At 38.8% G+C, this 27917-nt stretch overlaps 1 protein-coding gene across 14 annotated transcripts in view; it reads left to right on the top strand.

Annotated features, from left to right (window-relative positions):
- cacna1g (calcium channel, voltage-dependent, T type, alpha 1G subunit) overlaps positions 1–27917 on the top strand; it is a 155896-nt gene that overhangs the window by 53981 nt on the left and 73998 nt on the right. For 13 of the 14 annotated variants that reach the window (XM_042082577.1, XM_042082571.1, XM_042082570.1 and 10 more), the window contains exons 3-5: positions 13131–13242; positions 17353–17486; positions 23153–23250. In XM_042082577.1, coding sequence (XP_041938511.1) covers positions 13131–13242; positions 17353–17486; positions 23153–23250 — 344 coding nt within the window. The remainder of the gene's footprint in view (positions 1–13130; positions 13243–17352; positions 17487–23152; positions 23251–27917) is intronic. The other variant, XM_042082569.1, reaches the window with a different exon arrangement.

The following is a 27917-nucleotide window of genomic DNA, read 5'->3' as shown; positions in this document are numbered from 1 at the left end:
GAACCCTTTTGCAATTATGTAAGTACATAATGTAATCTGAAAACTGCTGCCCTGATTTAAACAAAAACAATGCAACTGATCTCAGCTGAGATATATAATCTATAATGGAGTGGAATGGAAATTTCTAAGTGACCCGGAACTTTTGAACGATAGTGTAAATTCAATAAAATAATAATCAGATGGCAAGTTAGTCTCAGTTTTATGAAACTTTGAGCAAATACATCTGCTCTTTCGTGATTTGGCGTCCATTTAAGGGTATATTCCACTTTGTACATTATATTAAATATATAGTAGATTATACAGTATATTATGCAGGATGAACATCTTCAATGTGCACAACCCTTTCATAAGGGGTAAAAGACAAATGTGGCAGGTTTGAGACAGTCAAAGGCCTATGGATGTGTACCTCAGTAGGATTATTCATGAAAATGTGCCTTTCAGTGATAATATTCAGCAGAGTTCAGTTTTCAACCTGACTGCTCCTGACTGCTATTATTGTTAGTTTGACTCAGGACTGACAATCCTGTATCCAAATCCTGCTCATTCCACGTTGCTTTCACTGATTCAGCCCTCCTATGTGCCATCTCTTCTGGCACATTAGCTTGCTCTGAAAGGAGACAGATGGTGCTGATGCAGAGATAGAAGGGACACAGAGAGAGAGAGAGAGAGAGAGAGAGAGAGAGAGAGAGAGAGAGAGAGAGCTCTTCTGTTCTCTTTCGAGCTCTCTTGTAGCTTATTTTGTTATTCCGTACTTTAATTTCTTTACTTAATTTGTCATTATGGCCAGAACATTTCTACCTGGTTTGTTTTGTGGTCTTAATTCAAAGTGAAGGGAGGGCAGGGGTGTGATTTTGTTCCAAAAAGTGCAATGGAGGAGAAATGAAAGAGAAAGATTGATTCACATGTATGTGACAATGCAGATGTGTTGATTGAAAACATTTCAAAATGCACATTTGAGGCTACACATAATCTGTAACCTAAACTAACCTATTGAATGTGTTTGCACAGTCTGTTGTCATTTTTTAAGTTGACATGTCAGATCAGAGCCACATATGTGTGGCTAATGACAAAATGAAGCAGCTGTGTCACTGTGATAGGGTTCTGGTGAAATGAATTTCCCCTTATGCACTGTTTGCATAAAGTCAGAATCAAAATAATGCCATTCAAGGTTGTGCTCCTGAGATATTTAGAAGCTGCTATACAGCCTGAGCATGTAACAGCTGCTCTTTCCAGGTAAAACGTGCAACTTTCGGACAATTGCAGACAATTTGATAAAGCAATGGGGACAAGTCCCCGGTGTCCTTGCAGTAAATAACAGTTCAGGGGAACGTGTCTTTCATCTCTTCTGGGGGCATTCTACTTATACTTAATAATCTTATTTTCTGGAATTTTCTCACCTGATGCAGCATTCAATTTAGCCTCTAAAAGAAACAAGTTCATGCCTTGATTATAAATGATTGATTAGTGATTTTACATGAACCCTGCACCATGCATGTACAGTAACATACTTATCACACCATTTTAATCCTACTCTCCTACTTTGCCTCCTTAAAGTGTGTCTCAAACGATGTGGCCTTCAATCCAAAGAGAAAAATATTGGTGTAAGTGTGACAATTAATACGGTAATTAAACTATAACTTGGGAGCATATACTGGTGTTGCCGACTTTTTTTCCCCTCTCTCTCATCGTAAGTGTTTTGTCCAGCACCCAGGATTAGATAGGGATGTGCGTGCGTTTTTTCCTCTTTATACTGTAAGTGTGACAATTACCATAGAAACAGAAACCTCCAGTGTTGAAAATTAAAATAGATCAAGCTCTCTGGAGTGTAAACAAACAGTTAAAAGCACCATGTTTCCATGGTGAAATTCTTTGTGTTTACATGATTTTCCTTTTTAAAAAAATAAATAAAATAATTCACTTTTAGCAAGTATTTTTGTGGGACATGATATCATTCTGCCTTCTGTCTTTGTGTCTAAGTGTATGGCTTGCAAACTGCAGGCCGCTACTCTGTGGGATAGCATTATAGCAGTGTGTGGCTCATCACTATTGGATTAAACATATTTTCAAAGGAATTAATTGTACTGAAAATGCAGTGTTCTCCATCCATTTCTAGTCATGTATTTTTTGTCCAGTCCAGTCCAGTCCAGTCCATTTGCTCAGCCAAAGCAGTAGCTCTGCTCTCATGTGGCTTATGCTTGGTGCTTAGGTAAGTGGTGGTCTGCTTTATTTACTGAATATAATGGAATATGAGCTGCCAGGAGATTGGTAGGTTATTTTAGTCACTCTCATTCCCTGGTTCTCTCCAATGCCTTAGCAGTCAGGTGGCAGTATGGGATTTGTGTGCGCGCACACACACACACAGACACAAGTCTCTGGGCTCTGGGAGGTTAAAGGAGTTTAGATGCTTCTTTTTTCTTAAAGCTAGGTGAGTGTCAAGAGCCATGGTCAGATAGAATAGTGGACAGAGAGGAGGTTGAAGAACCAAAAAATAACCTCCCCTTAATGAATCACTGACCAGATATAGTACTCACCGAGTACAGCCCTCAGGATCCTGAGGAACTCATAACCTCCCAGTCATCCTCGCAGCTGACCCCCCATCCTTAAGCTGCCCAGGTTCTTATTATTGGAGGTGGCTCGAGGAACCTTTGGTCAGAGGGGCCAGGAGCACAGGAACAGCAATGCTCTGCAGCGTGTTCAAGGGCTGTCCACTGATTAAAACATTTCATCACAATTACCATAATCGCATGAGTATTTATAGCGAACCACAGATTAATCACAAAGTAATCTCTCATATTTTTCAGTTCAAAATTACCATTAAGGTACATCTTCACTGTGTAAATGACCATTAAGGTATCTCACTGTGTAGATGAGGGATTCCTAAAATGGACAGGGTAGACTTGGTTTATTCAAATAGAATCATTTCACAATACAAGACACTGACAAAGATTGTTGGACATCTTTATGGTCAGTTGCAGTTTTTTGTGTAACTGAGTAACTATGGTAATGAGGACTGGGCTATTGTCTATGTCAGTGGGCAGACTTCATTAGCAGCGTACCTCATCAGTGAGGCGATTAAGTGGTTTTGTTGCAGTGATTTTTATGGCCCTTATGGACTGTACTGTGTTTTACATTGTGTGAAGTCTGATACATGCAGTCATGTGCAATGCATGGATTCCATGTGTGTGTGTGTGTGTGTGTGTGTGTGTGCATGTATATATGTGTGTCTTCAGTGCATACTGTACACTATATGCACATGCTTCTCTCTCTCTCTCTCTCTCTCTCTCAGTGTGTGGTTTGGATGGAGGTATCTGATGTTTGTAGTTTTTGCCCACACCAGAGTGAATTAGACAGCTGATAGGGGTGGCTAATGTAGTTTCAGGGGAAGATTTTGCTGACACGTTTGAAAAGTGGCCCTGAGTAGTGGGTGCAATTACAGCATGGTGTCACCACAGTGTTGAAGGGTTTAAGTCGGGTTGAAGCTCAGGGGTATTTAAGCAATGTGACGCTGTACAGTACCTGCTAAGCTGATGTTGGAGAGTATATGCAGAAATACTAGTCCAGTGGCATCAGTTCAGGACTAAAGACTATTTATTCAGTTTCTCCTAGACTGCTGGTCTAGCACAGTGTTTGATAAGTCTTCAAGGATTCAGCAATATGTAACAGACAGTGCAAGATATATCACCTCATATTTCAGATTAAATATTTATGGTAACACTTTCTAAGATGCCGATATCTATAAAGCCCTGTGATGGCATAAAAATGTATTCAAAAGTCACTATAAGTCCTTGTAACATTCATTATGACCATGTTTGTCTTCATAACTACATACTTAGTAGCCTAACTACCTCTAATCCTCGTCATTGCAGACCCAAACAGAACAAATCTTGATAGACTGTGAGGATTTGCAAATCTTGTTAACCATATATTTAACTGTGTAGACAACATATTGATTGTTGAAATAGAAATGTTATTTTGGTACACATACAGGTATGTTCATTTTGAATTTGATGCCAGCAACACATCTCAAGTTGGGAGAGGGATGTGTTTGTGTGTTTGTGCTGCATGGTCACTTCTTTTAATAAGTCTCTTAATATTTAGGAATTGAGCTTTCAGCAGTGCAACATTTCATGGTCCTTTTTGTCATGTTTTCTGTGTCATGTTGCTCCAAATATGACAAGTATAGACTGCAGATAGGCCATGTTAGCACCTGGACACTTCTAAATGGGGCAATGCTGTAATATGTGCTGAATGCAGTTTGGCATTGTCTTTCTGAAATATTCAAGGTCTTCCTTGAAAGAGCCTATGTTGCTCCAAAATCGTTATATATCATTCTTTATTAATGCTGCCTTTCCAGATGTAGCATACTGCATACATGGATTCTGGCTTCTCCTTTCCTCTCCTTCTCCATTATTTCCAAAAAGAATGTACAATTTTGATTGGTTCGACCACAAGACAGTTTTCCACTTTGCCTCGGTCCATCCTAAATGAGCTCAGGTCCAGAGAAGATGGGGGCATGTCAGGATCATGTCTAAATATGATTTCTTTTTGCAGGGTAGAGAACAGCATTTGTGTATTGAGCGTCAAAACTGTGTTCATAAACAATGGTTATTGAAGTTTTCCTGTGTGAAAGATTTCTTTGGATTCTCTGAATATTTATGATATTATATATAGATAATGAAAATCCCCAAAAGCTTTGCAATTTTACATTTAAGAGCCTTAATTCTTATATTGTTGCAGTATTTGCACACACATTTTTTTAACCTCTGAAAGACTCTAAAAGATGCTCTATTTACACCCAATCATGGTGTCAGTTAACCTAATTAGTAGGGGTGTAAAGATTAACCGATACGTATCGGTATCCGTTTTTAACGTGTAAGATACGGCTACATCGATACGTGAAGCCCCGTATCGGAAAAAAACTGAAATGAACCGGTCGTTATATCAATTTACTTGTTATGAATCGGTGCACAACCTTTTCTGCTCGCTCAGACTCTCATTTACGTTCCAAGCACCGCGTTCACCCTACTTCCGGTTTTGAAACTATACGTGGCACGGAATTGTGGGTAATGCTGTTCGTTTTTGGTTACATTCATTGCCCATAGTTGTCAAATGACCTCATTACCCATACATCTATTGCAACTTAAGCATGTGACAACTTGCACTCGGTCGGCTTTTGTTTTTCGAAATCCAGCGTGAAATTAAGCACTTATAGCATTCCTAAACAGCAACGATAGTCTGTAGAGTAGCCTAACCTTTGATGAAGGGATTTCCTTAATGTTAAATAATAATTTGGCCCTTGCTGCTAAAACGATGCATAAATTATTAGCCAATGATTTTGTTCATATTCACTCAGACTTGTGGCATTTTAGGTTTCTGCATTAGGTCTACTGTCGGAACAAAATAAGCCCAGAGTTCATTGATTTGTAGGCCTATTTTATTCTTGTAGGGTAGGCTAGGCCTATATGAGAAAAGGCCAAGAGTGTCTTAAGCACTGTTTTATTTTAAATTTGGTATTGTCTTACCTCAACAAGGCTACAGCTCCATGAAAACAATCAGATATATCTCTATAAAAATCTGTAAAGTCTATAAAAATGTATTTTTATGTTGTATTTGGCTGCTGTGTTTGACTGAAATGTAGACTATTCTTTTTTCATTTCAATACAGTATATGAAACAAACCTCAGTTTAGATAATCATATTCACACATTTTGTTGCCTAATTGACAACCATGACCATGATAATTGATAATATAAAATGAATGTGCACCTTGAGCAAATTATAAAAAATCTTTCAGAATGCTTTCCATTCTTGAACTGCATCGAATTGCATCAAATCGCATTGAATCGTACTGAATCGTTTTTTATAAACATGTATCTTTTCTTGTATCGAATCGTGCCCATGTATCTAGATGCGAATCGTATCATCTTTTACATGAGAGATTCACACCCCTACTAATTAGTTGTGAAATGTTCCTCTTTGTGTTTTCTCTAGCATTTTACAACATTTTCACCCTTTTGTTGCCCCCATCTCGACTTTTTATTGCCCCCATCCCGACATGTTGCTGGCATCAAATTCAAAATGAGTGTATTTTTTCCATAAAAAAGTAAGATTTGTCAGTTTCTACATTTGGTATGTTGTCCACATTCTTTTTGCTACTAAATATGGGTTTCCGTGATTTGCAAGTTATCACTTTCTGTTGAAATATATTTACATTTTATAATGTCCCATCTTTTTGGGAAATTGGGTTGCATGTGTGATATTGATGATCATCATCAATGATCAATGTAATGTGGTGATCCGAGGCTCAGAGATGCAGTGCTCTTCAAGTTGCCTTACATAGAACCATGTTTACAGCTGCTGCATACCATGATTTAAGCCTATCGTTTTCTGTATCTAAGAGTTGCATAGTAAATAGCTTTTGAAGAGAAAATGCATTTTGTTTTCCTAGTGTCAATGTAAGAGTACATAATGTTACTATAATAATAATGATTATACTATATCTTCATGATTTGCATGTAACATTAGTGTCAGACAGGTCATATACTAAAATGTAAACAGACACATGTACACCTACACCTATGGACATACTGACACATACTCAGAAGTCCAGTGCATGGACACACACACACACACACACACACACACACACACACACACACACACACACACACAGGTAACACCTCTCTCTCTGTCAGTCTATTTCTCTCTCTCTCTTAGTCTCTCTCTTTTTCTTTCTATCTCTCTCCTTCTCTCTCCCTCTCTCTCTCACACACACAAAACAGACACACACACACACACACACACACACACACACACACACACACACACACACACACACACTGCTTGCAGCAATCTTGCTTGCGCCAGGAAACTCCCTTGTCCCTCTGAGCTCAGAAATGTCTGTTGCTTAGCAACATTGGCTTTTGTGAGGAAGAATCGCAGTTCAGCAAAATAGTATCTCAATTATTGTTGCGGTTAGACTGAGGGGACCGAGTGCATCCATGGTTCTTGTCCTAAGTGTGTATGATAGTGGGTTCCGATATCTTTATAAAATGTTTTGCTTGCTATACCTCTTCACTAGTCATGTTCCAGGAACCAGCAGCAATATCAGTTGCAAGGTGGTCAGTTTAACTCTCCAAGTAGGGATGTTGAGAAGATCCATTTGGTGGGCATCTCAGTTATAAATGGCAAGGGTAAATGCATCTTTACAACTTTGAAGTTTGTATATTTTAATGTATTTCTGAATGTTATTGGACAGTCCAAAGGTGTGCCACTTACAGTAATATTTCTACCTAACTGCTTGGAGAAGTTGTGCTGTTCACTGCTAAAGTGGATCAGATCTCTTGTTTTGTTTGGGGCATTCTGTTTTGTGATTGGTAGCATTAACTAAGCATATTGGTAGCATACACATTGCAATTTGCAGTTATCAGCATCATTTTTTAAACATCACCTCGGATATCAGTCTCCAATGTGTTATGGTGTGATATGTAATATTAAAGACAAGCTTTGCATGTAAGAATGGCTTTTTCAACAGTGTCAGACCTGTGCTGAAGAAAAATGTCTGCAGCTAATCCCAGAGGTCCACTGTAAAACATTGAATTTGTCTTAGTGGCACATCAATAAGAGGCCTTGAAGAGCCAGACTCCATTAACCATCAACACTCAATAGCCAGCCAGCTCCTCTCCCCGCTGAGCAACTACTGTTTCCTGAGCCGATTCAGCAATTCAGAGATAAAGATCAGGGGGGAGTTAAGGTGTAATGCTGGTACAGAAGACAGGGCATACTGTCAGATGCAGATTTTGGTCGACACCTACAGTAGTTGTATAGGTAGGATGTTGGTTGCAAGTTTCCATGTAGGATTTTCCTATTCTTTGTCACTATCCTTGCAATTGAAGGTGTCCCAAGGTTGTTGAGAAAATAATTAAATGAGTTTTCCAAGAACCTTTCCAAGAGCATTAGAACACACCAGTATGGCATAAGAATTAGAATTTTGCAGACCCCTTTCTACCTGAAAACTCTGTGAAGCTCCCGGTCTTATTCATCGAGTTGTTTTTGCCTTTTCTCTCTAAACAAAAATCTACAGTGAAGTGAAGTGAAAAAAATAAATGAAGAATATAGAAATCAAAGTATAACAGTGAAAAGAGAAAGGGGGGGGGGATATTTCATGAAACAGGAATACTGGATTATAGGTGGGTAGTAGGTGGTTGTTGGTTTGTGTTGTTGGTTTGTTGTGTTTGTAGTTGGTGCAAATTGCATTTTGCATTAAATTGTGTGTAATTGATTGATATCCATGTCGGAATCCACCGTATGAATGATCTTTTGTTTTGTTGGTATGGTAAAATCTGCATATCCCCACTTATGATTTAGGCTGTTTTGCTTTGCCATACACAAACACCCTGGGGTCTTCTTTTATGCTTGTTCTTACGTTCACCCATCGATCACCTCTGCAACCACAAAAACCAAGCACTCCCTGCACCAATATGGACAGCAGTATGATAAATTGAGTTTATTCAGGCTTAACGAGAGCAAGAGAAATCCCCATGTGGCCACTGGTACAGAAGGAATACTGAGGCATACCCTGAGTTCATCTATAGTTCAGTTAAAACTGTGTACTGTGGAGGAATCATATTACATATCACATATATTTTTTTTATTTTTTTTTATTTGATGAGGCCAATATGACTCATTACATATATTCTGTCAGGTAGAGACTAGCTCTTTCTATGTTGAAGTGTAAGATAAACAGAAATGAAAACACAAACAACACTTCCTGACCTACACACAAGAAACTACAATGCTACATTAAAATAATCATAGCTGAATTGTAAAGTTGCAGGCATTATTGTGACACATATGCAGACTAGGCCTTTACTAAAGCCACTTATTAGTGGTAGCTGACATCCCCCCAAAATGAATCATCTCATTAGCTAATCAACCTCTATTCAACTAGAGTAGTTGGGTTTTGCAGTGGTAAAAATTACAGTCCCATTTTTCTCAGCAATGTGAAACTGCCAGAAGAAATTAAAGTGAAGGAGTCCGTATTTGAATACATTACAATACACGGGGGAAACCCTAAAGACGCATGCTGAGTGCAGAGGTTCTGTGTCATTATTCATGACTGTATGCAGACTTACCAAAGTGATTCTTATGAATGCCATGCGAGCAGTATAGAGTAAATATCAAGTCAAATCAGATAAGAGATGAATCTTTTAATAAACAAAGCACATATGCACTATGCACATTGCTGTGTAGACAGAATTGCTTGTTTAACGTCAGTGTCATTTTTATAATGCTGTTAATTCCTGGAAATTTATTCTGGAAATTTTACGCACACTGCTTCCTACCCTAAACGTTGTGGTCAAGAATGTCAAGTTACCCACAGCATGTCAATAAAAGCCAAGTGAGTGGTTGGCAGCTGGACCAGTTAGTAAAAGCTATATTGCACCTCCTAAGCTTGATGTCTCAGACTCAACTGTGAAAATCCACCACACTGTCATCCACCACATAAAATGAATCCTATCTTTTGAATGGCTGTTTGGTTGACTGATGTGTAGGAATTATACATCCAGAAACGGCTAACACTATATTACATCTAATTCTGTCCATGAGACAGCTGACATCAGACAATGAAGCAAGTGTTAAGGTCTTAGCAGAGGCTTAAATTAAACTATTTTCTAACATTACATTTCTGTAAGTCTTTCAACATACCCACAGATACTTTAGTCTGGAAGTTGATGTCAGGAGTTTGCAGAATCCTTGCTGTGCTCGCAAAGAAAAGACTGAAACTGTAGCCAAGCAGCATATACGACCGAAAAGTCTTTCTTGCCTGCTTTGAGAAGCAAGAAAGGCTCCAGTGCATGAAGAGACCCCATAAGGGAATTTGCCTGCACATAAATAAACTAGGAGGTGTTGATGAGGTTTTGATCCTGCTGTCGCCTGTGAGCGAGCTCCACTGTGAGCCACCTACACTCCTTCACAATGCTGCATGAGCCATGTGGGGCTTACACGTGAGAGTGCATGTTTGCTGGAGGAGGGAAGGCAGTGAGGGGTTTTGTCAAGGCACTTTTTGTATGCATGATGAACCCACTTTCTGTGACAATCTTTTAAGTGAGACCACTGTCTCTAGAAAATGAGTTCTACTCTCGTGTGCATCTCTGCGTAATGAGGAAGAAAAACAAGATAAGGATTGTGTGTATGGCTACGGATATATATTTATAAGTTCCTCTGACCTTATGGGTTGGAACACTTAGTGTTGGAGGGAGATTTTGTTTGTGGTTATATGGATATTACGACTTTGAATGTGACAATTTTGGATTCAACACAATGATTTGGTTGCTTTGGACATGTAATGGGAGCCAAATGTTGAAGATATTTTGTTCTTGGTTTGAACATTCTTTTACATAATGTTGTGTTCTACCAGTTCATTCATCATTTTTATACAGATAGTGCTTGTCTCCATATAAAGAGTTCAGATGCAAAACCCTCTAAATCCCTCAGACCACTTTTCTTTTTAAATTATCAGGCTTCTATCGCCTATTACTTGATATTTTAGACCAGGAAGAGAGTGGTAGCAGGCTTTTAAAGCTAAATTATTTGATTAACGTATATTACTGTATGTGTGGAGAGGATTCACTCACCATCAATATCTCATTTTTGATGCAGGTGGCGTTTATAGAGGGTTTGCATCTAAACTCTTCATACACTATAGCCCTGAGCTCTGTTTGGAGATTAGTTTAGTGGATAATGAGTAGGAATAATTCAGGAATAATTCAGTGATCAGTGAAGAATGATATGACATTTAAGCACTGTTAGTGCTGCTACCATATTTACAGCAGAGCTGTGGAGCTCAATGCTCTGTGTCCTTGTGCATTGAGTTCAATAAAGATTTAACTTAAGTCATGATCCTTGGTAGTCCCGGTGAGGCAAAAGTGTGTTATGTTTGGAGAATTTAGCCTAAATATGGATTGGGAAGATTAGCATAGGTTAGCAGGTTTTACACGATTTAAACTTTCTAATCTAAACCAATCCAATGCCTCATGAAGCAAGAGCTTAGAATGGCAGAGCCAATTCAAAAAAAAGATTCAATCTTAAGGAAAGGATAGTGTCACTTTTCCAATATTGTGGGCAGGATTTAGACTAGAACCATCCTTGATGATATACAGTGTACCCTCACCATGTCTGACTCTGCTAACTAAATGTTTTGCAAATTGCATTGGTTGCATTTACAGTATTTGGCAGTAAGTGGTGCACAGGCACTACATTTTCACATTCTAATATGAAAGATTTCATTGCCTCATCACCTGTTTCCTTAGTAACATCGGTGATATTATAATAACACTGTGCGCTACCAGAGAAACTCTGAAGAGAAAATGTCAACATGATCGAAAAAGTTCATGTAAGTTTTACTGAATAATAGAATGCAGTAAGGGAGATGTATCTGTGGTCATCCATATTAAATAAACATTGTCAGATTATGGCAACATTATACTGTATCAGTTATAACAGCCGTTTCTTTTTCACAGTAAAACACTGATAGGCAGGTGTACTTCTATTTACCAAACCTGAAGCTCATCTCACAGTTGATGCTTTTTCTCCATTCCTATAATGTAATTTGCAGTTATCACAAGCACAGTTAAAAGGAATCAACTGTGGAGCACATTAAAAGGAATGAAATATTTAACGATCTGGAAATAATACAACACATGCTAAGAAGGCATCAAACATACTGTAGAGATAATGCAGAACAGTAATTCTACCATTTAGCTATTTGTGCAGCCAAAACAAACAAATTCAGAATCAATCAGGCATAGTGGATGACAAAGCGAAAGTAAGATATTAAAAAGGCAAGCAAAACTAAAGGTTGCTTTTGGCATGGTACAAATAAGCAAAACTGGGGCTTTGGATACTGATTCCATTGTTTATGAAAGTTTCTTCTATTCACACATTTAACTGCAGTCTTCAAATTACACATGCATTAAAAGGTGGAACATTTTCAACGGAAAAAAAATATGTGCGCTGTCACCCGTAGTTATGATACATATTCTAGAATACCTAATTCATCGCTGTTAATGCTCCTCCTCTCATGTCTTTGCACAAAGCTTTCACTTTTTCTCTGGCCTTCCCATAAATGCATATGTATGAGTGGGAAAAGCACAACTTGCCATGCAGCGAGCGCTCCTGTTGGAGGCAAAATGTACTTTCTTGTGCAGTCTGCTCATACATATCATGCCATATTTTAAGGTGCTGATAGCAAAGAATTAATGTCTGAAACAAGTTGCAAGTGATTTGGTACATCTGACCCTAAGTCTCTCAAATGGACTGTGAAGAATTGAAATGGAGAGGACAGCGTGAGTGCTTCTTCCGGGTGTTTACATTTGGCTTTTTCATCATGACAATTTTTGGATATGAATCACTTTGTTGTTGTGGTTTCCACCACAAATTTTGCCTTGAGAAATATTTTAATGATGCATTCACCTCTTTCAACAGTTTTTTTTATCCTTTGTCCTGTAATAACATGATAATGTGTTTGCCAGTAATTGAGAGAAATGAGCTGTTCTTTGTCTGGTTCCAGTGTGTTCAGACAGCCCCCTACCAGGGCATTAGCTTCTGTTAATTCAGTTAGCATGGTGACAAGTTTTGGCTGCTTGACAAAGGTTGCTATCTGCATCTTTTGATCTATTACCTAGTCCAAGACTAAAGACATAAATGTGCAGCAGGCGATCTGTTCTGAGCAAAGTAAATTAAATGGCACAATGATAAACAAAATTATGAAGACATCTTTGTCTCCTTTTAATTTATTCTTATTAGTCCTATCTTGAAACAACTTACTGAGTACCAGTGGCAATATGTGGTATTAGTAGTGTGTCCATATGCTCACAAAACCAAGAGATGTTTAGGTTGTGGTTTGTGGGAAAAGTTTGTTTTCATTGCTATTGACTGAATTTAATGTTTACTGTTGTGTTTACTTCATGATGCCATGAGTCCATCAGATTTTGTAACATCCGTTGATGACATGCATTAAAAACAACAATGCACACTGATAGAAGTGTTGAGCATCACACCATATAGTACTTATGAAATAGTTGTAGAATGACCTCTGTCATCAAATGTTCCTTAACTCCTGTTTCCCACGTGGTTCGAGAGGATGAGTATGCTGGTCATTCTGCTGAACTGCGTCACCCTGGGGATGTTCCATCCTTGTGAAGATATCTTGTGTGACTCGGAACGATGCAAAATCCTGGAGGTGAGTGTCCCTAGATATACCTACACCACTGTTCTGTGAGATGTCACTGTGTATTAAACAAAAATCCCACCTGTTACTCTCTAAACAATACATCACATCTCTGGTTTATTTGCCTTTCTGATCACTGAGAATTGTGGTTGATGGAATGAAACATTAAATGTTGACTGTTAGTAACTTGGATTGACAGTTGCGACTTCTGCAACTGAAATTAGGAAAGAATCATTGATGCTGCTGCACAGGTAAAATCCTGGAATTCTTCATCTTAGCAGTTGTGTTTATGGATTGTTCTGTTCAGTATGTAAAGTATAGGAAATGTGAAGCTCAATTTCATCAGAACTGTTAAAGTGTTATTTTGTCTGAGAAGACTGAAAAAGTCCTGTCTGTATATTTTCGTCTGTATGTTTTCTTTCATCTTACAAATATTTCTTAGAAACCATTTGTTTATTCTTTGCTTAATGCAGTCCAAAAATACTGCTGAACTGAGGGACACCATCCATAACACAGGCAGCGTAGTGGATTAGTATACCTATTCGTCTGCATTTCATTGCTCCCCTAACGCTTTCAACCAAGGAAGTGAGCAAATTTGGCATCTCCATCTTGGCTCCAGACATCATTTGAGTGACAGTGACAGAATGCATACTGTAAGTAGGCGGACTGTCGACTCGATCTTGCGCATTGAAACCAAATTTCAGCATTTGAATCCTGTTCATGATCCAGATGATCATGCAGGATGACAGAGAGAATGGTGACCCTCTAGCTTGTTTTTAAGTTAAATCTTTTTGATGTATTTTGTCTCATGCTGAGGTTATTTGCAGGCAGAAGAAACCTATATGCTCTAATATAAACGAATTTGGCATGGGCATGAGCAATTTTAGGCTTAACTATAAATATCCATTTTTAAAACCTTTATTATTGAGAAAAAACTGTATCAAGTACTACACAGCTATCTTTGTCTGTAAACAAACAGCATGATTTCTTGCTACTCTATTACAGTAGAATATCCTATACAGGGTGAGTTAAGTATTCTTTTCAAGTTGGCTTGGAAGTCAACATGTAAATTTGTACTGCGGCATAGTGCAGCACACCACTTTATTTCTCTCTGGAGCTGACACGTGGAGGTCTTTTCCTTTTTGCCCGGGGCTCTGCGAGGTTTACAGCGATTATCTCCTCTGATGGGTGATCAAATCACTCCCCTCTTATCACATGGAAATTGGCACGGGTATTTTAGTGAAGTCAAGAGAGGGAGAGCAGAAGAGAGACTCATCCGACAGGCAATCCACAAACACATGCAGTCCTCTCCCATCACTGTCTGGATGATGGCTCCCAGGGGGCTGGCATGACTCGGGTTAACCTCTTGCTGAGCCAGAAATAATGCCTTCGGTGGAGTAATGGTATCTGAGGCAATGTAATAAAAGACTGAGTGTGCCAGAGCCCCTACTTCTGATCCGCCCCCACTCCAACAACAGCACACATCATCAGCTCTTACTCTTCAACTCACTCCCCTCTGCAGTATTGAGTGTGAGCTACAGTACAGTATGTGTCCTCTTTAGATGCTACTAATCTGGGCTAATGTGAGTGATGAGAGTTCATGAGACTGATCACTCTCACTGTGACTTCATTAACTCTCCATCTGCATATTTAGGAGGCAAGTACCACATGCATGTATAGATCATGTTTAAATCCATACTGATTTCTTGTGATGCTTGTCCAGATTGAGTCAAAAATAGACACTGATAGAAATTATAAATATGGCATTTATGTTTTATGTATGAGGGAAGAGTGTATATACAATTTTGAAGTCCCAAGCCTTAAAAACTGGATACATGCATATGTAGGTAACCTTTGGATCATTCCAATATGTGACAGATAGTCATCATGAAGATGTTATACTTGTTATACTACAATTACTTGTTGTTATATGTTGTTCTTGGTCCTAGAAACTCTCTCAGTGAAACTCAGGCATAGGTAAAGACTTCCTCTATTTTCTCTTCTGCCCTGCTTTTTATAGCTATTGTGAAAAGAGCTTTGTCATTATTCTGTAGATGTTGTTATATACTGCAGTCAAGATTATGTATAGAGTGTATGGTAATTTTTTTAGTGGAAAGCTAGGAAATGTCCTCAGGCTTTTTCTGTGCTGACTATCATAGATGTGAGGTGCTACCTCTTTATGCTCATGTGGAAGAAAGTGAGATTTTGGGAGGAGCAGTTGCCGGGTAAGATATGCAAAGGAGACTGTGTTTGGTATCCTTGAGAGGGGTTCTCAACTGAAATCATGAAGCACAGGGCAGAAGAATTCTTTAGTCGTTACCCAAACTCTTTCCATGGCTGAGCACACCATTTGTCTCTCAAGGTGTTGGTTCGTATTTTTTTTTATCTTGAACTGTGTTGCAAGCAGCTCATCCAATTTTACAGTGTTATGAGGAAACAGCTCTGCGGACAGAGATTGTTTTAAAACGTATGTTCTTTATTATTTATCTTACCCAGCGGATGAGACAGTCCATATCATGCAACTGTGTTCCAACAGTCACTGTAGATAACCAATATCAACACCTGACCTGAAACAACTCTAGCAAATCTTCCGATTTTTTTTATTTACCATTGTTAATTTTTTTCTTTATATTTTATCAGAAAGGTAAGTGTCAAATCTGTGAAAACAATGTGCTTTTCTTTTTAAATATTTTTGGTGTTGACTCCTTTTTTCTATGATGAGCAGACAAGCAAGCACAATAAACAATGTCATGCCATTCACCACTCTGCAATCAATTATGCCTGTCTGCACTCACAAGGCAAAAGGAATTCAAAAAGGCAGTACCTACGTTTGCTTCATTATTCAGACCTACCATACTGTGCTAAACATGTTACTACACGACTTAATATGAGGTATGTTTAAAGATAATAGAGACTGATTGTAATTCCCCTACTGTGGGTATCAGCACCAAATTGTCTGAATGTTCTCTGATATGTTGCCATCTGAATGAGCACTTTACATTAGAGTCCCTAAACCACACTTGTGCACCCGTGGCACTTTCCACTGCAGTCAGAGAGAGGATGATTAGTGTCTAGTGTTGTTCTGGGAAGTATACTGCATTGAGGGAAACCCAATGTTTGGATTAGTTCTCTTGAGAGAGCACAGCTGAAGCACATAACAGCTCACACACAGCATAAGCAATCACACCCACACACAGACACTTTGTACAGTGGTACAGTCAGTCACTCATGCTTGGTAGGACACAGTGGCTTACCTTTTGATCAGACACACACTAGCTCACACACACATAAGCACAAACACATATGGTTGTTCACTGAAATTTGTCGCATAGTGCAGGCAACAGCTTGCTTTTTCTCTCCCCTCTCCTATCTTTCTCATCTCTCCCAGTCCCCAGCCTCCTCCTACGCCATTTTGCATAGTTACAGCCAATTCCAGCTGGCACTGATCACTTCGCCAGTATCTGAACAGGAAGGGGTTTCCCCTCTATAAGCCACTCTCACCAAATGTTGTACCAGCTGGTGAGACATCCCACAAGGTGTGTTACCTAGACAATGAGATTTGACCTTGAGGGACTGGTCTCCCAGCCTACTGCTGTATCTTCAGCCTACACCAAGGGTGACATCATGCAAAGGTACCAGCTGGCCCGAGTGTCTGCTGATGAATAAACAAGTAGAAATCCTCAACCTATGCAAAGCAGACTGCCAACTGCCACTAATCAGTTCACTGGAGTGTCCTGCTCTAGTAACCAATGTGATCAGTGTTTTTTTAAAAAGAGTTTCTCACCTCATCATTTTGAAGGATATCATTTATCCTTCTATAATTTATCTATCTATTTGTACATAATTTGTACCTTACAAGTTGTGTACAATGGGATGCTATGCTGGACCAAGAGAGGAAACTTTATGGGAAAAACAAAACAAATATTTTTGTTTGTTTTGTTATTATTATTTGTTTGTCAAAGACAATGTATGGTGTAAATGTAAGTATGATGTGGTCTGCTTTAATGTGATTTCACATAAACCTTAATATACATAGGACACTGGTAATTGTGTGTCAAGGTACTGTAGCTTAGCCTGACTACAAATGAATATGAATGTTGCGTCTTTCCCTCTTGTGTGTAGGATTTTGATGACTTCATCTTTGCATTTTTTGCTGTGGAAATGGTGATAAAGATGGTGGCCTTGGGAATCTTTGGAAAAAAATGTTATCTTGGTGACACATGGAACAGACTAGACTTCTTCATCATTTTAGCCGGGTAAGTGTCCTCTCTATATCTTCTCTTAATTCCTTAAATCAAGCAAATGATGTCCCCACATTTGCAATTACACATGCAACACATCGGTTAGTATTTTAAAGTTAACACCAACTGTCTAACAGAATAATAACAGAGATGCAATCACAATCATGGCCGCCGGCCAGATGAAGAAGCAATCACCAGACCTCATATTGTTTAACAGTTTGTTAAACCACATTGTTTTGTAGTGTCCCGGGCATCCCCGGCCACAGGTCATGTGTTGATAAATATTGATGATTTCAGGAAATGGTTTCAACACATTGGCCATACAGTACGTGTAAATACAACACAGATGTCTGCCAATGTGTAGAAGACGATTGCAGAGTGGCATCAATCTGGCAAGCCTTTTTGGCAGTTTGATTAAATCAGTTTTTGTTTAGGCCTTTTTATTACAGCAGGGCGGAATATATGGTTGATGACTTTTTCTGAGAATGTGTTACGTAAGTTGCTCTCTGGCACTGTGCATTTGTGTTGCTCAGCAGATGCTGGGTGTAGGTGTTCAGGTGAATAGGTGTTTTCTGTATATTCAGTCAGCAATTGCACAAATCTAAAATGAGACAACAATAATGATAACATGAGTATATGGGGAAGCTGCTGGAAGCATGAAAACGTACTGATCTACGTAGGCATACTCCCTGATGTCCTTCACATGAGGAGGATATCAGTTGGAGACAGACTAACCTAAACAGTTCTGATACACCTGAGTGTATTATTTCCTGCTACCCAAACTCTGTGAAGTCCATGATCCTACTTACACCATGCAGGTCTTGCAATATATTAATTTATCTTCTCTTAAATCAAAACCCAAACTTCTGTCACAAGTTCTTACTATATGGTTGCTATAGCCATAGCCCTGTCATTACCTCCATATCTCTTGGTGCTTAGGTGCGATATGAAGCGTTTTACTGAGCGTTAGCTTTGTCAAATCACGCACTTCCTAAGGCTGATTTACAGTCCAGGCGACTAGTGTCACTCCAAAAAAAAAAATGTTGGCGACAGATGTCCTGGTGCTGTGGGCTTTCGTAGACCTGTGCCAGCAACAAAATATTGAATAGAATAGCATCTATTTTCTGTGACAATGTACAGTAGCGAATGTTTGCACTCTTTCAAATGTTTGGGTGTGCACCATTTCTTTTCTCTTAATGATAGGTTATGATGGGGGGAAATTATACATGAGGGGGCCTTATATACATTAATAGATTGATTAAGTTGATTATGGTCACTAGTATTGATGAATTGCATTGATAAAGGGTAACAGTAGTGATTACCGAAAAGGATATCCTGGTAATAGTGGGTTAAGGGCATCACTCACCTCACCAAGATCTACCAATTATCCAGCATACATGAAGTCTAGAAATGTTGAAGAATGAAAATGTCCAGACATAGAAATCTGGATCACTTTACTTGTCCATTTGATTTATTTTGTCTGTCTGACTGAGAGCTATTTATGGCAGATGTTACGTGCAGATAGTATTGATGCAAATGAAATAGTAAAGGACATAGGCAAGGACACTGTTCTGATGAAGAAAAGCTATCTTTACCAGGGTACAAAGAGCCCGTAAAAGCAGCTTATGACTTTAGCAGGGAGGTACTGTAAGTGCAGGCATGCAGTGTGTGTCTTGGTCACCTACTTTTGTTTCCTTTAGGATTGGTATCTGCCATCAAACTAAAACAAAACAGGTCAAGAGAATGTTAGATGAGTAAGGAATGAGAGAACACAGCATAATAGATAGAAACATTAAAATTAGTGCCATTCCTCTTTTGCCTGTGGGCAACTTCGAAGTTTACCGTAATCTCCCACCTATTAACCAAGGTTTATACAGTACATTGATGTTGCAACATTTCCTCAGCTATGAAGTTCCTAAACAGAGGCGGGCTATACATGAGAATGTGTTTCATTTCTTCATTCTTCTTTCTCATTAAAGCATGATCTGATTCTGATTTTTTAGGCTATTTGGCACTGCACTTAATAAACAGTTTTGCGGTCATGCGGTCTATAAACGGTGTGGCTAATACACTGGAAGTTACTGTAGTCTCAAGTTGCACACTTGGATGCAGTGCAGCATTTCACTGGTCCTACCCAAAGCCCTAACCATAGCATATTATCTTGGACATTTATGAAAACAACAGAGCACTGATTGGATTGACTAGGTGTTCTGGGCCATTTCCTTTACACACTCTCAACAACCTCCCATCCCCTTCAGATCTGAGGCTCAGTGAAGTTTGTTTTTAAATGGTCAGAGTAAGTGATGTCTGGCAGAGAAAAATGTCTTTTCTTTGTCTCGCAATAAATAAAACAGCTCTTATTGAGATCTCACCTGTTTCTCTTGAATAACCCTTTGAAGAAATAGGGAGCAATATGAATAGATGGAGAAGAAGTGTAGTAGTTTTGGGATCTTAATTAGAACTTCAGACTTGTTTCAGACTTTGCTGAAACAAGAGAAGAGCTAATTCTCAGAAGTTTGAATTAAGAAATGCAAGAAAATGGCCAAAATCTCATATTTGATGTTAAATTGAGCACATTTACGTTTAGGAGAAATAGAACAGACAAAAGAGATTTTTTCCTTTCCTGTGGGCTGCAGCTATCAAATTATATGAACATTTAGTTTTGAGCCTGCTTTAAGCCATGCCAGGTAGAGGTTATGAACTAATGATGTATGTTATGGAAGCCGGCGTGTGTGAAATGACTCGAAGGGAGTTGAAGGAGATGGCACCCAGAGGATAGGTCAGACAGGTGCTGGTCATAAGTTAGGAGACATCTTCGGTGACAGCGGTAAAAACCCTTTTGAATAAGTGAATGCAGGGGATTTCATTTTTTGATGTGCATTTTTAATTTCATTCTGTGATATAAGAATTTCATCTTTTCTATCACTTGTCCAGCTATGCCCTTATTTCATGTTCTTTTATGTAGCAATGTGAACAAATGCTTAAACACATTGGAAGAGGGTGGTAGCACACACATTTCTCATGGCCAGAAAGGCTCCAGCCTACTGACAAAAGGCTTGTTTTGTCCTATTTTACCCTCAGCCTACTTTCCCCTGTAGTTGTTGACTGTTGATAGCTGAAGAACTAATAGGCTTATCAATGGTGCATGAAATATTTAGTGAGCATGAATTGGCAAAGGAATAGACATTTGAGTGGTTAATTCCAAATGGCTGTTAACACTAACAGAGGTGGAGTCATTATAGTAATCACAGTCTGATGAGTTTGAATGTAGTAATTAATATAGGTGCAATTGTTATAGTGACTCACTTATGGAGACAGATACGCAATGAAAAAGAAATGTGAAAAGAATACACAAATATGATCTCTGTGTCCAGGGCAGCTCCCCTCTTTCTGTCGAGTGTTGGGGGTTAGGAGGTTAGGCTCTTACTCAGACTTGCTCCACTTACATGCTAGCTGATGAAAAGCCAGATCCCTAACCACACTGCCTCCAGGGCCAAGGACCTTGAAGCAGGCCTGGTTTTAGCCTCTTTGGGTGGACTAGTAGGAATAATAGGTGCGCTACTGTGGTGGAAGCTCAGGTCAGAGAATTGGGCTGGCAGTAGATTATAGATAGGTAGGTAGGTGGATAGATAGGTCAAAAACAATAGATCAGGATTTTTTTCTTTCAAGTAGCCTAACATGACAATAGGAGCTATGACACAGACAGAATTATAGCGAACATAATCACTGGCCTTTGTCTGCAGGGACGAGTGTACAGTCTGAATACAAAGAAAAACATCACATTTAATAGATTAGGCTACTGGTGTTGTGAAGGGTTTAAAACTGAAATGTTTAAATATCTAACTAAAAGTTAGGACATACAGTATTAATATCAAGTAGTGACCAGCAGATACAAAAATGCCATTCTGAACTTCATTTTCCAAAAGCAAGAAACAACATGCTAATGTCAGACAAGAAGACCCAGTGATATCAGCCTAATTATTAGCACTCTGACAGATGGCTGAGGTGGAGTCTGTTGTGGAAATGCGTTCACATTAAACTAGATTGCATTTTTGGAAAAATACAAAATGAGGTGGAAGATGTGTCCTAGGTAGTTGGAACAGGTCTAAGATGTAAGAAACAGAATAAATTCTAGAGGGACACTGGGAAAGCTCAGGCCTTTGCTAAGGCCAAGACACACAATGTTAGCGAAGGTGAAAATAAATGCATGGATGCACCCAGTGATCTGGGCCAAAATTCATATGGCTCTTTCTTAGGCCATTCTGCAACTTTCCAACAAGTTTCATATTTTAAGTTTCAAGTTTCTTGTAGTTTTTACGTAATCCTGCCTATGGATTGACTAATATACAAGCAAACTGTACCAAAAACATAGTCTCCTTGTTTGAAGTAATAACTATTTAGTGGATCACTAAATAGATATTGTATTGTATTGTTAATGAAGGCCAACAATAATGGTGCTAGTTGGGGGTGGGGGGCTGTTACTTGAGCTAGATTGTGTTCGCAGCAGTGCTATGTCGTAGAGGACAGACATGTTGGATTTGTATCTCAACCAAATGTATGTTTGTGTATGTTCCTGATTACTACCTCTGTTTGTGCTCGGCTTATCTGCCCCAGCAGATGTTCTTTTTATATCCAGAATCACCCTCATAAACAAGATTGTGCTATTATCTGCCTGAGATCTGGTATATCACCTGTGAATGTTTCTCACACTTGTCCCCACTCATTTATAGGAAATGTACTGCATTGGTGCATATAGCAGTTTTATTTATAATGCAGGAGAGATTTAATGTAGAAGAGTGTTTTCAGTAATTATTTATCTGGTTTGCATAGTAATGAATAATGCAGTCAAATTGACAAGTGGGTCCTCTTTTAATCAGGGTGTCCTTTGAATTGAGTTTGAATATCTGAGGTGTTTTGATTGATCCTGTTATGGCAACTTAACTGACAGCTGCTGACAAAAACTCCAAAACAAAACAACAGGCCTTGACATAGTATGGCTACATTTTTAGAGTTGCTGAAAGGTGGGAATTCCTCCATGTGCTCCCATCCAAGCTCCACATATGCCTAGCAGCTGCTCATGCATGTGTTTGAGTGTGTGCGTATGTGTGTACTCCCACGCACAAATGCACATATGTGTTTGTTTTTTGGACATTCCTCTGAAGAAGTGTTGTGATTAGTGGTACGTTGCTGATTTTCCTGCTTCACTCAAATGTAGACAGCTAAAGTTAAAAGTTGAGTCATCTATGAACTAGATAAAATGCCCCTGTTCTCTTATTCAACTGAAAATGCACAAGTGAGAAGAAATAGCTCCTTTGATCACAGGTTTCACTTTTCATGCCTGAATGCCTCACTACCTTGAACACTGACATCCCTGCTGTCTTTCCCGCTACCATGCATTTTACTCGTTTTATTTAGTATACACCTTGAAGTGTTCAAATGCAGTATGCACTTTTGAATAGAAGGTATATACTGTACATTACATGGAATGAATGTTTTTTGCTAGATGTGGAAGAGCCTTTGATGTCCTCAAAGACATACGGGTTTCAGGGACGTTCTGCCCTGTGTTTGTAAGGACTTGCATGTATACTTGTACTTGTATGGAAGTACTTGTACTTCATGTATAATTATATTAACAAATCCAGCAGTTGTACTGATTTTGCTCATGCTCATGTTTATTGCAGGATGCTAGAGTACTCCCTTAACTTGCAGAATGTCAGCTTCTCCGCTGTCCGTACAGTTCGGGTCCTGCGGCCACTTCGAGCCATCAACCGAGTGCCCAGTGAGTATATGGTCCAGTAATAAATACATCATTTATTTACAAAACAGGCACATGCTCTCTTGTTGCATTATGAAATATTCCATCAAATACAACACATGTGTGACTTGATGCTGGCAACTAGTACGGCAAGTCCTCAAAGGATATTGTCTCTTGGTTTGAGGGAAACATGATAAATGATGAAAAAAATGAGGGTAGAATGCAGCTCTTAGCAAACCTAGTCATAAACCCACAGCCATAGCTGTGTAAACAGTGGATTTGATTGGTGTCATTAGATTGTGTCTTGTTGTATTATTAAAATCAGAGACTAGTTGCTACCAAGAGCCGGGTATAAATTAGAAGCTATTACATTCGGTACACATTCCATTCTGTTAGTGCACAACAATATAAACTGATACAACATTTAATTATGATTTCAGCTAATCAGAATATGAAGGTATTTCTTCCCTCAGACATTAATATTACTTAAGCACAACTGCTGCAGGTAGGTTGGTATAGTATAATATTTATTATAACATATAGATAAAATTGTATGCAATCAAATGGTCCTTGCTAAATATTTATTTGGAATTTCAGTAAACTATTAGCCACTCCACCCTTGCCTTGCCTTTTCCTCTAAAGGGCCACAGATGTGCACCTCATTTTCCTCTTCATTACGTTTCCCTCTTCTCTCCACAAGTACACAGGCCACTGGCCAGGATGAGGGACACTATAAAGAGAGCCACACACATGCTCACAGTCCTTCAAGCAGAGAGGAGTCACCTTTTTTATTTACTGTGAAATTACCCTGTCTACCAAGCAGGTTTCTCTCCCTTGCCCTCAGCTAATAATGGCACAATGTCTGTTGTTGGTGCTGACTACATGAACCTAATAATTAGCTTTAAAGCAATGTTTGGGCGGACACTATGTGATTCAATTTAGTCGAGATTTTGATGACAGCAATTTTGTGACTTGTGTTCCTCTGTAGTTATTCCCTGTTTGTGCTGAAGTGCAATTTTACATTAAAGGAAAATTCCGGTTTTTAGCACTTTAAGGCCCTTTTCTGGTTTGTTTTGGATGAACTAGAGTGGTGGACACTGACATTTTGACGATTGGTCCTGTCTCGACTTTTCTGACTCGTTTTGAATCGCCTTTGACTGCTCAGGGTGGCTGCCAACAGGCATACTGTACTTACCGTAGGCTACTTAAACTGTGCAACTCACCGAGTGGTTAGTGGTGTTCGTTGATGTTCCAAAACAAGTAGCGTAGCGAAATACAGTTTCTGTCGTGTTTTATTTCGCATTTCGTAAAATCCCATTGATTTCTGTTGGAAGACTCATTGCACGTTGATATTATTGCGCCACTGTCTATGCTTCAGGTTCAAATATTGAGCAGAAGTTTATACACGGTTGTAAGGTGTCTGAATAAATAGTTCCACAATAGGCCTAGCAAATAAGACGGCTGGAAATCATACATTGCGCTGATATATTTGCTTTTAATAGTCAACGAACTCCACTAACCACTCTGTGAGTTGCACAGTTTTGAAAACGAACGTTAAGGGTTGTTTTAGGACATGTTTGAGTAGCCTGCAGTATGCCCTTTTCCAGCCACCCTGAGCAGTCAAAGGCGATTCAAAACGAGTCAGAAAAGTCGAGACAGGACCAATCGTCAAAATTTCAGTGTCCACCACTCTAGTTCATCCAAAACAAACCAGAAAAGGGCCTTAAAGTGCTAAAAACCGGAATTTCCTTTAAGTCCCTAGACACTACTTTGCTCTACCTTTGGCTCGATTACCAGAGATCACATTTCCAATAAAAAACACTACATCCGCTTTTACAAGAGTTGACCCAAACAGCAAAATGAGCTCCTGGGCCCCAGTGAGCATGAGCTTTTTAAATGTTAGTGTCTATTTCCTCTACAATTTGATTTTGCATAGTATATTGTAATAATAGTATATTGTAAGCATGTTTCTCGAACATGCTTACAATATACTATTATTACAATATACTATATTTTATTCTTACAATATTCTGTATTTTCAGTTTACTGTTCTGTTTATACTTACATAATGGATGTGTTTGGCATGTGGATGTTAATGTGAGAAGGTGCTACCATGTAGGACAGCTGGAGGTTAATTGAACAGTTCTGTGCCCACCTGCTTGATTACCTTGTTGTTTGGAATGATAAAGTGATGTCATGGCCACTGAAAATCAAGGGTGATGAAATGATGATGGTCTTGTGCGGCCCTGAAGTAATTGGAGTGGCCTTTGCAGAGAGGAATCATGGGTTGGGGAAGCTGTGTATCTGAAACATGATTAGTATGTAAAGCATTAAAGTTGTGGCTACAGTATGATAAGGAGAGTGGAAGGGAGAGGCAATGAAAGTGGAAAATGTTTGAAAACATGAGAGAATGGCAAACCATGACAGTACAACTGAAAGAGTGAAAAGGGGCAGTTAGTTCATGCATTTGTAAAGTAAAACAGCCTATAAGGGTTTGCTGAATAGAATGAAACATGAAAGGGGGATGTTGCTTTAAGCATGGCCAGTCAACCTGAAAGAACTAAGATTGATAGAAAGCCTGAGTAGTGAAAGTCTATGGATCAATAATGTTTATTATAGAGGTGTATGGCCTCACATTTGACCAATTCTAATAAGGTCGGCTTTGTCCCATTGTTCATCAGAGCCTTTTTCAATATTATTGAATTAGTAGAAGATTGAGCATTTCATCGTAATTGCTATTTCATATTTTGGGAAATGCAGGGGTGAGTGAGGAGGCCAATGCATTACATAATTAACTGCTTTGTTTATTAATGCTATATAGATAGAGCAGAGTTAAGTTAGCTTTTGAAATGGAAAATAGTTATGACTAAGAGATATTAAAAACTGCTTTAGCACAGCAGAGCAATTCCCCTAAAACATTTCTCTAAAACTGTTGGAATCATTATCCATTTCTCACTCATAACAAGGTGATAGCAAGAAACCCATAACCCAAGAAAATGAGCCTAGATCAAAGGTGAGGAGCTGAAATTACTTCAGAGGATATTGATGTGTGCGTAGAGTTCCAAAGGGAATCCCTTGAGACTCCATCATAGATTAAATGGGGACAGGCTCATCTGTCTGGGGAGCAACATCATGAAGATTTTTCAACATTGGCAAACAAGATCATTCATAATAGAAACAATAGTCTGCCTGCCTGGTTGTGTTTCTTATCACAGAAATCTGGAGATTAAATATGTTAAAATCTACTATTTTTTTTCATCAGGAGGTACATGGTGATCTTGTGATTAAAACCAAACAAAACCAAATGTAAGGTAACCAGTTTTAATCGACAGAAAGTGATTCAGCCTTTGAATCTTTCATATGGTAGTCAAATAATCTCAGCCAAGTGCTGATGATGTACCGGAAGTACTGTATATTATACTGAAGCAAAATCTTTCTACATGAAGACAAATGAAGAGTTTGGTTCTAAAACACTACATCTTCATTTTTGAAAACATTAATAAGTCAGTAATTAATATGTTATTTAATTGTGTATTAAACAAATTGCAGTTGTGTTCTTACAAAATAACAATAACCCAATTACAGTTCCACTGAAATCACTTGGGAAACAAACAAAAAAATATTTATGAAAATGAATTTGTCTTCATTTAGATAGATTTTTGGAACCAAACCAGAGAGGGTTCAAGCGGAGCTAGTAATCAAGGATCTTTGACCAAACTCTTCAAACACAGCAGAAAACCTGACCTCAATCCCTAGCTAACGACAAACAGGAGAACATCAGTGTGGAGAACCATTGGGGACAATGTGAATGTGAAAACACAAAGGTCATTACAGGGTTCTTTGAAATACCAAGAAAAGATCCAAAGAACCTTGTGTGGACTCTTTGTTCTCTTGGTTTTGTTGAACTCACAAGTGTTGTTTCCTTAATGTAATTTGAGGTTTGAGCTTCATAATGGCAGTCAGTGAACTTGAACACAGCCCCAATGATGCATCAGAAAAAAGAGCAAACGGAGCACCACCATAGCCTACTGTTGAACACACTCTAAGCACAACAGTCACTACAGCAAGCACAGTAGAAATGCATGCGCCCAAACATATCATCATCAAAAACGTATTGTGCAGGGGAGAGAAAATCTGTGTGAAAAGGTCTCCATCAGGTTGTCATCCCCAACATTGTTCATCATGCACCGATGGTGAAAGAGAATTCCAGACGAGCACACCTGGTTCCAGTAGACCCAAAGGCCAGCTGACAGGAGAGAGAGAGAGAGGATCAAAGAGACACAGAGAGAGCACAGCACAACACAACTACTATATACTACAATAACCAGACAATATAGATGCAGCTAAAAATATTAATCAAATAAACAGGTCAATCTTGTGATGTAGCTATTGGCAAGTTACATTTCCAACTGTAAAAGCAAATACTACAGCTTTGACGTTGAGTAGATATGTTTGGCTAGTTCCCAATGGGAAAGGTGTTTGCTAAGTCAGAGATCTTTTTAATTCTGAAAGTCATTGCCATATTTTAGATTGCTGGCCATGGCTCATTCTTATCACTGGTTCCCAAAATGCGCATATGACAACCAATTTAATTTTCTTATTACAAGGGGCATGACTATGGGTATTAAACTGCTCCACCCAGTGACCCACCAGAAATGTCTCAATTAAAACATGAATATTTTTATGGGAGT

Source organism: Alosa sapidissima, chromosome 24, assembly GCF_018492685.1.
Source record: "Alosa sapidissima isolate fAloSap1 chromosome 24, fAloSap1.pri, whole genome shotgun sequence".
Lineage (NCBI taxonomy): Eukaryota > Metazoa > Chordata > Actinopteri > Clupeiformes > Clupeidae > Alosa > Alosa sapidissima.
This window is presented reverse-complemented; position numbering and strand designations above follow the sequence as displayed.